General features: G+C 36.1%; 2 protein-coding genes across 3 annotated transcripts; one reads left to right on the forward strand and one right to left on the reverse strand.

Annotated features, from left to right (window-relative positions):
• The first annotated feature begins 2,373 nt into the window (after window positions 1-2,373).
• On the forward strand, window positions 2,374-5,806 carry LOC118035435 (uncharacterized). 2 transcript variants are annotated; one of them, XM_035040998.2, is made up of 3 exons: window positions 2,374-2,535; window positions 2,689-2,936; window positions 4,637-5,806. In XM_035040998.2, the coding sequence occupies exons 2-3, from the start codon at window positions 2,774-2,776 to the stop codon at window positions 5,449-5,451; spliced, it is 978 nt and encodes a 325-aa protein (XP_034896889.1). In that variant the 5' UTR covers window positions 2,374-2,535; window positions 2,689-2,773; the 3' UTR covers window positions 5,452-5,806. The 2 variants fall into 2 exon arrangements, with proteins under 2 accessions (XP_034896889.1, XP_073264375.1); XM_073408274.1 differs by lacking the exon at window positions 2,374-2,535 and having other exon boundaries at window positions 2,542-2,936.
• Window positions 5,807-6,444: 638 nt separating this feature from the next.
• Window positions 6,445-10,418, reverse strand: LOC118035434 (stromal 70 kDa heat shock-related protein, chloroplastic). Its single transcript, XM_035040997.2, has 8 exons — window positions 9,752-10,418; window positions 9,017-9,269; window positions 8,764-8,843; window positions 8,532-8,674; window positions 8,347-8,445; window positions 8,012-8,201; window positions 7,452-7,850; window positions 6,445-7,112 (listed from the first exon to the last, which is right to left on the reverse strand). Exons 1-8 carry the CDS (start codon window positions 10,307-10,309, stop codon window positions 6,714-6,716), a joined length of 2,121 nt encoding a protein of 706 aa, XP_034896888.1. The 5' UTR covers window positions 10,310-10,418; the 3' UTR covers window positions 6,445-6,713.
• Between the last annotated feature and the right edge of the window lie 1,394 nt (window positions 10,419-11,812).

The following is an 11,812-nucleotide window of genomic DNA, read 5'->3' on the forward strand; positions in this document are numbered from 1 at the left end:
AATAATGGGGGTTTTTATTTCCTGTTTTGCAGTCTTTATCGTTTCTATATATATAATTGGTCTCACCCTTCAAGATCCCACCACCGTCTCCGGCTGTTGTTATGCATGTCGTCCTCCTTGGAAGCTGCCAATGAGGCGGACATGGAGTGGTTGGAGCCCAAGAATGTATGGACGAGATCAAAGCAAAAGGAAGATTATCGATCGATATATGACCTGAACCGACAACGAGAGGACGTGAAGGAATTAACAGAATAAAACGTTGAGGGAGGACATGATCGATCAAACTATTCGAGGACATGAAGAAACTGCATGACACTCGGCAGGAGGGGAACCATCTTCTTTAATTTCTGAGAAGTATATATTCTGTAAGTAGTCGTTTAGTAACTGTTTTTTTCATGTTTTAAAAAATATTTTTAAAAAAATTTAAATTTTTTTATTTTTTATTTATTTTAAATTAATATTTTTTAGTGTTTTGATTTAATGTTAAAAATAATTTTTAATAAATAAAAAAACATTATTAATATATATATTTTAAAATAAAAAATTATTTAAAAAAAATAATACTGATTTAATAATTTAATTAAGATAGTTCAGCAGCAAAATACTACTCCAAGCCAATGCTTCCCTAATATCGTTAGAGGAATATTGACGTTCATGAAGGCTCCGTTCCTCAAACATCCATGGCCTCGTCTTATTAATTGTTATAGAAATTCTTAACATACGTGGGCCGTGGGGTGCTATTAAGGAAATTAAGGATCAAATTGTAAGTTTTGACCTCCCTCTATTTAATATATTTGAAATTAAAAAAGATTTTTTTAAAATATTATATGCTTCTAAAACTAACAAAATAACCCAAATATTAATGTCCTTGACTTTAATAAACCTTTAATCTAACTCATCGAAATTGAATTTCTTGGATAGATTTAATTTTAAGTTTTAAAGGGCATTTTAGCTACTAGTTTTTTTAAAAAAAAAATTGAAAATAAAAAATCGTGAACGGAGAATTAAAATCATGATATTAAATATTAAAGTTATTTATTTTATTATAAAATTAATTCTATAAAAAATTTAAAATAATCAACTAAATTGAAGATTATTAAATTTGGGAATATTTATTATGGAATCCTACATGTCAAGTATGGTTTAATAACATTGTATATATCCATAGATACTTTTGAAAGCTCGGGTGATTATTTTTTATTTGATTTGATTTTTATTAAAAAAAAATAACTAAACTTAATTTTTTTTTAAAAAAATAACTGAAATCAATTCAAACTAACTAGTTTTAATTCAGTTTTTTTTAAAAAAAAAATCGATTCAAACTAGTTTAACTTGATTTTTTTTGGCTAGCCTCGATTTTTAAGTTTGACTTGATTTTTTTCATGTTTTTTTTTGTTCGGTTCGGTTTTTAGGCTTATAAAATCAAACCAGCCGTTTTTTTAAAATTTTAATCTGATTTTTTTTAAAATTTTAATCAGTTTAATTAGTTTTTTTTTAAGGTTTAGTTTTTTCAATTATTTTTTTCTAATTTTCTCGATTTAATAATTTTTTTACTCATAATTTTTTTAATTTTCATTTGAGAAAAAAATAACAAGTATGATAGCTGGGCCAGATGAGCTAAGCGGCCCATGAGCCCCATTCTCCCAGCAGTGGGTCCCTGTTTTCTCCAGCTTTGAACCCTTTCCTGCTTTTCTGCCACGTCATCAGGAATAAAGGTCCGTGGGGCCCACACAGGCCCCAGAGGAGGCCCAGAACTAGAGGGACCATGGGCTGTGGACCCAGTCTGAAACTGTTGAGTCTATATCTGCTAGACACGTTTCCATGAGAAAAAAATAACAAGTATGATAGCTGGGCCAGATGAGCTAAGCGGCCCATGGACCCCATTCTCCCAGCAGTGGGTCCCTGTTTTCTCCAGCTTTAAACCCTTTCCGGCTTTTCTGCACGTCATCGGGAAATAAAGGTCCGAGGGGGGCCACTCACATGCCCCAGAGGAGGCCCAGAACGAGAGGGACCATGGGCTGTGGACCCAATCTGAAACTGTTGAGTCTATATCTGCTAGACACGTGTCCTGCCGTTTGGGGGTTTTCACATTCCGCCGTATGTAACTGATAGGACATGGGAGGATGTGTTCGTCCTCAGCCATTGACGTATTACTATTTTTGTGCTCTCCTAAATTACGTCACTGTCCTTTTTTATTTTATCTCTACTTAATTGTTTTTGAAAAAAACAAATACATAAACTGTGGAGAAAAGAGTTAAGTTACAGTTCAATATATGACCCGGGTCAGAAACCGAGCCGAGTCCTTGACTATGCTATAACGAAAGAGGGAGGAGGGCATATAGGTAACAATCTCAAAGAGAATATCCGAAAAAACCCTGGAGAAACGGCTAACAAAATGGAGAAAAGAGTCTGCTTTCTCATCCTTTCAAATTAAAGAAAAATACAGCACTGGTGGAGAAAATTCGCCTGACAAAGAAGAGAAAAGATCACAAATAAAAAAGAAAGGCCTGAGAGAGAGAGAGAGGCAGACCTTTGGTGAGTGGTGAAGAAACATAAATCACAAATAGACCTCTCGCTTTCTCTCTTCATTTTCCTTTCTAATTATTATTATTTTTAATTTTGTTAGGATTAGTTCCGTTTTTTAATTTTATCAAATAAGCGAAAATAATGATTTTTAATTTGTCTTAGATTCAAAGGAATTGAATTGGAATGAAGGAATCGTATTTTTATGGGTACTGAGTTAATGCGAACTCGGTGGAAGGAATAAAAAGACATGGCGGAGGAAGCTGGTTTTACTACGTCGTCGCCGAGGAACAGAGTGAAGTTCTTGTGTAGCTATGGCGGAAAAATCTTGCCGAGAGCCGTTGATGGCCACCTCAAGTACATCGGCGGTGAGACGCGTGTCATTGCCATTCCTCGCGACATCACCTTCTCAGGTTTCATACTCGTCCTCTTCTCTTCTTTTATTTCATTTTTAAAATTTTTTGAAGTAAAATAAATAAATTAATGCACTGTAATTAAAGAGCCATGCTTAGTGACACGTGTCACGTGATAACATTAGCATCCTCCGTATGATACACGATGTAGCACGGTGGAATTGTACCTGCTGTGTAGATAATTACAAGAAAAGCAATACTCTTTGCAAATTGAGATGCCACACGATGGACATTCATCCTAACCGACTGATATTCTTCGTAACTGATTTAGATGGTGATAGAGAATTATAGGGGTTTTTTATATTTTGCTTGTAAATATATTAAAATAATATTTTATTTTATTTTTTAAAATTTATTTTTAACATATTATATTAAAATAATTAAAAAAAATTAAAAAAATTAATTTAAAATAAAAAATTTAGATTTTTATGAAAATTAGTTGCACTTAAATACTTGTGTTTTATTGCTTCATATCAAACATGTATATCCAAAATTATTATCCAATGACTAATAAATAAAGTATAGATTGATCGATACATAACCTAACCTAAATCAGAGTTAAAATATATAGCGTGCTAATGATGTTTTAAAATCCAAAATATTTAGTACCAGGGTTCAATTATATGCTAAACAATATTAAATTCTAAAATAAATATTATTTGTTCTTGTTTTGTTTTGATATGAAATGAATGAGATGTAAAAAAATGATATATGTAAATTTGAGCATGAAAATTGTGAATTTTTTACCTCGATGGTTCAGGGAATATTTATATATAATGCTTCTTATCCTTTTGCTTGGGGAGGGGATGTAAAATCATTCTATCATTGTAGTATTAATAAGAGATAAATATCTCTTAAACATGCATTAATAAGGAATAGATATATTTGACATAAACATTAATGAGAAACAAATATCTCTTACACGTGATTAATGAGAGATAAATATCCCTGACATAAAATTTAATAAGGAACAGATAAAAATGATAGGTTATAGAAGACTTTTGTGCACATTGAGTAGAATCCTAGCAAAATGATAAAAATTTGACAAAAAAAACACTTTCAAGGAGAAAAGTGTTGAGCTCGTGCCATAAAGTCAGGCCTAAAAGGAGTTAGGGCGCTTTTCAAGCCCAATAACATTTAGCAACGTGCTTAGGCTCAAGTGCAAGGTTGAAGCTCATATGCGTTGGGCAAGACGCCCAAGCCCATGGGGGCACTCAAGCACCACACCCGACCCACGAGGGCGTTGGGTGTGGGCTCAATGTTTGGGCTCAAGCATGTTGCTCTAAATCCCGGGGTGTTGAGTTTAGGCATGTTGTTCAAGCCTATTGGACATTGAGCACACCTAGTGCTAGTGCCTGAGCTCACATGAGTGTTGGGCACGGGCCTATCAATTGGACCCATGATTATGATGTGAGTCCAAACCATGTTTTCAAAGTCCATTGAGGGTTTGGGTTGTTATTAAAACAGGGTTCAACCAATTAAAATTTTTTTCTAAAAATACTAATATATGTGTGTGAATACAGGAGGAGCAATACACTAAGGTGGAGTAAGCTTAGAAAATATTTCCGCTTTAACTGTTTCTGTTAATTTCTGTCAGAGTACATTGTTTGGTACGGTGACTTCTTTTGCATATTCTTCTGCTTATCTTATAGATGATCATGATATGGCTCTCTTAATATTGTCCTGTTTGTAACGTGCAGAGTTTACAAAGAAGCTTAGTGCAGAGTTCGAAGGAGACGTGGTCCTGAAGTACCAGGTTCTACCTGAAGAACTTGACGTTTTGGTGTCTGTAAAAAGTGACGAGGATCTGAAGCATATGCTTGATGAATATAACCGTCATGAAAGCGCAGGAACTCCAAAGTTCCGGGCCTTCTTGTTCCCTTCAAATCCTGCTGCAGTAGAAAAAACCACTCCCATGGATCCCTGTGCACCAGAACAACGTTATCTGGATTCTATCAATGGTATGTTTCGTACAACTGCCAATTTTAAACTCCCCCCTATCAACGCAAACTGGTCCTCCTCCAGCGTCTCTGCTAGCTCCTCTCCGAAATGTATTTCTCCAGAAGGCAACACTTTTGATTCCGCGCCTCATGAACCCACCTGTGTGAATAACCATCTTGTTAGTAGAAAGCTTATGACTAGAGTCCATAGCTCTCCAAGTCTATGCAATCTGAACTCCCCCCACCACCAAAGCAATAACCTGAACAATCATCATCTTTATCAGCACCATCACCATTACTATCCACACAACCAGCAACACCATCCTCATGGTCACCAACCTTCAAGACCACCTCATGAACCTAACAGGCTATCACCATCATCACTGGGACGGCCTGAATTTGGGAGAGCTCCTACCGGTATTGGCCTCCATCAATACTACTTCAGTAGACACAATTTTGGGGGTGGAAACTCCAGCAAAAAAGGGCACTATGATGAGAACCCTTCTTATGGGCTTAGGACAGCTGATAGATCAGGCAGTCTTCCCCAGAGCCCCGGTAATAGAATTGTGGAGTAGAGCATCCATGGAACATCAGGTTTGCTATAACGACTTGCTGTTTTGAGCTCAAAGATGATGCAAAATACTTTTTTTTTCTTTTTTTTTCTTTATACATCAAATGTTAAAGACAACACACAACTTTTGTTTCGGTGCTGTAATGGCTGTGCAACTGTTACTGTCTGTAAAAATTCCAGAAATCTTTTCAGGAAATGAATCTATAGTTACATATAAAGGGATGTTCTGTGGTACATTTCAAAGTAACACAGAGGAACTTGTGATTTCTGCTGTAAACCAGAGGAGCTGTATAAGTATAGCTCATATACGTTGCTATAATGCAACTGGAGTAATTTAAATTATTTCATTTTGTTTTTTTTTTTTTTCCATTCAAACCATTAGAGTAGTAGATATGTAATGCCTTCGATGCATATTAATCAAACTTGTATAGTTTGTATAGTTTATTGGTTTACCTGATAAAATTATAATTTAAAGTGAATTGATTTTAATATTGACTCCGTGGTTTTAATTTCAAGTTTAATTTAAATTACATTTTAATTTGAATTGATTTTAATATAAACTTAGTCAAATTTATCAAATCATACAATATTGTGTAAATGTGTATGGTAGATTAAAATTAGAAAGCATGTTAGGACTTTATAAGCTATGATTATTATTTGTGCTATTATTATTATTTTACCCGTTCATGTAGACTTAGGGCAGCGTTTGACCTATCTCAAAACAATATCATTGTAGTCTTTTTTAGTATTAAACAAATAAAGAAAATCTAAAATATCTTTTGAAATTATTGATTTGTCGAGTCATCAACCACCGACTTAGATTAGATTTCAGATCAATTGCCATGCTGATTGGGACATTTTTTTTTACAAGCAATGAGATTGTCAAACTGGAATTCCTTTACCATCAAGTTGCAAAAATAAAGTTAAAAGGGGCTAAAAAACTTTGACCAGCATCTAAATCCAGATATCAGGAGACTTGAACAACTGCATGCACACGTAGACCAACAATTTGTTACACTAAATCTGGGCAATCATTAATAAACAAAAGTGCAGGGTCTATGCACCCAAAATTTCTGGCTAGTAAAACATTGCTGTTGGTGTTTAATCCTCTATACTACTAGAAACAATCTGTTCTCAGTTCGATGTAGCAAAAATGTCTGGAAACTAGACTGCCTTTGCACCAGACCCAATCCCCACAAAATCAATTTATTATACACATTTCAATGACATAGAAGGGGAGAAAAAACAGCCAACAGTTCTGCCGTCTCATTTGCTGTCTGTGAAATCTGCATCAATGACATCTCCATCAGGTCCCTTGCTTGATGAATCTGTGGGTCCAGCTTCACTGCCAGGGGCAGGGCCGGCACCGGGCGCTGCACCTGGTTGGTTGTAAAGGGATTGGCCAAGTTGCATGACTTCTTGATTGAGGGCAGTCATGGCATCTTTCATCACTTGAGTTGATCCACCTGCAATTGCATCCTTGAGCTCTTGGAGCTTCGCCTCAACCTTCTCTTTGACAGGGGCTGGAACCTTCTCCCCTAGCTCCTTAAGCTGCTTCTCAGTCTGGTAGACAACAGAATCTGCCTGGTTCTTTGTGTCAATGGCATCTCTCTTCTCCTTGTCTTCCTTTGCAAACCTCTCAGCTTCGCTGACCATCCTCTCAACCTGCATAAAATTCACAAGTCAATATACCCTGTTCTACCATGAGAGCAATTGATCAGCTCTGATACTGCATTGGCTAAAGAGCCTGTTAGATATTAGTTGGCGCACTTGTCCTATAAACAAGAGTATCATAGCATTCAGGCGTGTCTATAAACAAGAGTATCCTAGCAAGCACATTAACCTTGAAATTCCAATTTTAAAGAGCAGGTAGAATACGGAAGTAGCCAGCACCACAGCTCAAAACATGAAATGATATTCCTATTTTTAACCAGAAGTTTATATGCACTCGTTAATGCAAGTATCAAATGCTATCCAGATTGAATAGTTCAGGGACAGACATACCTCATCACTAGGTAAGGTGCTAGCACCAGTAATGGTGATGTCTTGCTTCTTCCCTGTGCCTTTGTCGATGGCAGTGACGGAGAGAATACCATTGGCATCAATGTCAAACTTCACTTCAATCTGAGGAACCCCTCTCGGAGCTGGTGGGATACCATCCAGGCGGAAGCTGCCAAGAGATTTGTTGTCCCTCACAAACTCTCTTTCACCCTGGAGAACATTGATTTCTACACTAGTCTGTCCATCAGCAGCAGTTGAGAACACCTCTGACTTGGAGGTTGGAAGAGTGGTGTTTCTTGGGATGATTTTTGTCATAACACCTCCTAGAGTTTCCAGACCAATAGATAATGGAGTCACATCCAGCAGCACAATGTCACTGACATCTCCAGCCAAGACACCAGCCTAGAGATGAACCAGAGCAAAGATCAGTTCACAAGAAAATTTACCATGACTGCAGAGATTTTGCCCTTTGCAACTATATACTGTCAATTTTAACAGTGTAATTGAGACAGTAATCTTAAAAGGACAGCATGTTTTGTTTAAGATTAGGGAAGTAGCCTCACCTGAACTGCAGCACCTAGGGCAACAACTTCATCTGGATTGACAGTGACATTGGGGTCCTTCCCGGTTAACTTCTTTACAAGCCCCTGTACAGCTGGAATTCGTGTTGATCCACCAACAAGGATCACTTCATCTAGATCCTTAAAGGACAGTTTGGCATCCCTCAAGGAGTTCTCAACTGGGGTTTTAAGCCTGGTAGAAAGAACAAAATCAGTAGCTTAGGATGCCACATTTCTTACAGCCATGAGCTCGCACCACCAAAGCATTCAAAGCAAAGACAAAAATGCAGATGATGGCTGGATGCACACAAGCTGATTCCAACAGCTAAATAAAATACCTGTCAAGCAAATCAGAGCATAGCTCCTCAAACTTGGCCCTTGTCAGGGTGGTCTCAATGTGCTTGGGGCCATCTGCAGTAGCAGTGATGAAAGGCAAACTGCAGAAGAAGTGAATGCTTTATCGATTTGAAATTTATAGAATTTCAGAGAAAGAGAGAGAAGTCTACAGGCACAAAACAAGTACCTGATGTTTGTCTGAGTCAAAGAAGACAGCTCCATCTTAGCTTTCTCAGCTGTCTCAGTTAGCCGCTGAAGTGCTTGTTTATCTTTCAAGAGATCAATACCTTCATCTCTCTTAAAGTCACCAGCAAGCCAATCAACAACTCTCTGCATAGAAAAATCAAACAGCTAACTCACTTAGAACTAAATCAACAAAAGTGTAATGAACTTTTGCAATAAAGAAGAGCAGGTCCAACCTTGTCAAAATCATCACCACCCAAATGTGTATCTCCTGAAGTAGAAAGCACTTCGAAGACTCCATCACCAACCTCCAGCACTACACGGAAAAAAGAGGATGTTCAGTTTGTGTCTTCGATGTTCCCTCTTCTTTTTTTTGACAGGGGCAGAAAACAAAAAAAAATAGCTTTCATATTCTTCTATTTCACAATCACAACAATACCACTAACGTATTTTGCACTTTGCAATTAATGACCTGCAACAATAAAATACCTGAAACATCAAAAGTACCACCACCAAGGTCAAATACTAGAATGGTTTCATTGTTCTTCCTTTCAAATCCATATGCTAATGATGCAGCAGTCGGTTCATTGATGATTCGAAGAACCTCCAGCCCAGCAATGCGGCCAGCATCCTTTGTTGCTGTCCTTTGGGAATCGTTGAAGTAAGCAGGCACAGTAACAACTGCTTTGGTCACTTTGTCATTCAAAAACTTTGAAGCATCATCCACAAGCTTTCTCAAAACCTAAATTTACACAGGTAAAAACACAATATAAGATAATTGAAACAACCAACGATGACAATGTGGAAAGAAAATACTTGAGCTAGGAGCTCATTATAAAAAACCTAACAAGCATGGAACATCAATATTAAATTTTATTCCGCCATGTATCCCCGAAGATACAAAGAGGGCCAAACATTTAGTTGCAACTAAACCCTAACACCAACATAGCATACAGCTAGAGTAAAGGTTAAAGACTAATGCAATTACACTTTGAAGCATTCAAGCTTCCACAAACACAAAAAACCTCCTATTTTCCAACCCCAAATCAACTAAAACCAAACACAAATACACCAAAAGCCAACCCAACTTATACCCATCAAAGAAACATTCCTAAGCACCAAAAATTCAACCAAAAAAACTACCATTCAAGTATCAGGAAAAACAACAGACCCACAATTCCAAATTCAATAAAAAAGGAGTCGAAGAAAGCAATCTCAATATACCTGAGCTGAAATCTCCTCAGCAGCAAACTGTTTCCCAATAGCAGGACACTCCAATTTCACATTTCCATTCTCATCCCTCACAACCCTATAAGAAACTTGTTTAGACTCCTCATCTACTTCACTCATCTTCCTCCCAATAAACCTCTTCACCGAAAAGAAGGTGTTTTCCGGGTTCACCACCGCCTGCCTTTTAGCAATCTGCCCCACGAGCCTATCCCCATTTTTTGTATACGCCACAACCGATGGCGTAGTCCTCTGCCCCTCCGCGTTCGTAACTATCGTGGGTTTCCCTCCTTCCATCGCCGCCACCGCCGAATTGGTGGTCCCCAGATCAATCCCAACTACTTTCTCATTCACTACCCTAACTGGGCCTGTACTATACCTTCTTCTTGAAGTGTTATTTGTATGTTTTAAGGAAGTAGCTGTGGTTCCTCTAAGGTTCTGACCAAAGAATACTGATGATCTTGGCGCAAAAGAAAACCTCGGTTTTATCGAAGATGTTCCACCAATTCGGCCGCCGCCGCCAAGAACGTGAATCTGGGCAGTTGAAGAAGCCATTTTACTCTGATTATCTCTTGGAAATGAACCGAAAAGGTTGAAAGAGAAGGAGAGGCAAAACCCTAAGGAGGTGTTGATATGTGTGGTTTGCAGAGGATAAGGAGAGGGGAGAGGAGGGGAGGGTTTTGGGCTTATAGAGAAAGCAGGGCCGGGGTTAGGTGGTGACACGTGGCATGTTCTATAATGATCTAGGGCTGCCCGTTTGGGTGTTCAAGGGCAGTGATGATGGTCGTTGAATTGAGGGTCTAGCATTGGACCCTGATGCCCCTGCCCGGATAATCATTGAGGTAGTTCGTCAGTGTTTGTTTTTTTTATTTCATCTTATGTTCTTTAAAAACTTTAAATTTTATTTTATTTTTAATTATTTTGGATTAATTTAATTAGAATTTTAAACACTTTACTTAGTTGGTGAACTTTCTCTAGCTCAGTATATTAATTAGAAATATACAAAAACTTTTAGGATTTTTATTGCAGCAATTTACAGTTTTTTTTTAAATTGTTTTTTAATTAAAAAATTGTTTTTTTATATTTTTGTTTTTTATGCCTTTTAGTTTTTTTCTTCTTTTCTTTGTTTTTTTTTTAATAATTTTTTTTTAATTTAGTTTGTTAATATTAATTTTTTTTATTTAGTTATCAAATTTTCATGACATTGATCCTGGGTTTAACAAGTTAACTTGATTTCACGAAGTTAACCTAGATTTTTTTTTTTTGCTTTTTTTAATTAATTTTTTTCATTTACTTTAGTTTCTTAATATTACATTTCTTTCTATTTAGTTATCAGACTTTCATAACACATATCACAGGTTTCACGGGTTTACCCAGTTAATTCTGGGTTAACCCGTCCATTTTTTTTTTTGTTAATGTTAATTTTATTTATTTAGTTATCATATTTTCATGACACGGATCCTAAGTTTAACAAGTTAACCTAATTTGATGAGTTAACCCAGAGTTTTTTTTTTGTTTTTTTCTTTTTAATTAATTTTTTTTTATTTAGTTTAGTTTGTGAATATTAAATTTTTTTCTATTTAGTTATCAGACTTTCATGACACATATCTCAGGTTTTACGGGTTAACTTAGTTAATTTTGGGTTAACCCATTCATTTTTTTTATTTTTTTTTGTTAATACTAAAAAAAAAATTTATTTAGCTATCAAACTTTCATAACACGAATCCCGGGTTTAACGAGTTAACCTGGTTTGACAAGGTAACCCGAAGTTTTTTTTTTTTTTTTTGCTTTTTTTTCCTTATAATTATTTTTTTTTTGTTTAGTTTAGTTTGTTAATGTTAAATTTCTTTCTATTTAGTTATCAGACTTTCATGACACATATCCCGAGTTTGACGGGTTAATCTTAACCGAGTTAATTCTGGGTTAATCCATCAATTTTTTTTTTCTATTTAGTTAGCCTTTCATTGTAGCAATCCATAGTGAAAGGCTAAGCTGTATTTTTTTTTTCTTTTTTTTAGTTGTCCTTTTCTTAAAAAACTATTTTTTTTTATTTTTTTG

Source organism: Populus alba, chromosome 3 (genome assembly GCF_005239225.2).
Source record: "Populus alba chromosome 3, ASM523922v2, whole genome shotgun sequence".
Lineage (NCBI taxonomy): Eukaryota > Viridiplantae > Streptophyta > Magnoliopsida > Malpighiales > Salicaceae > Populus > Populus alba.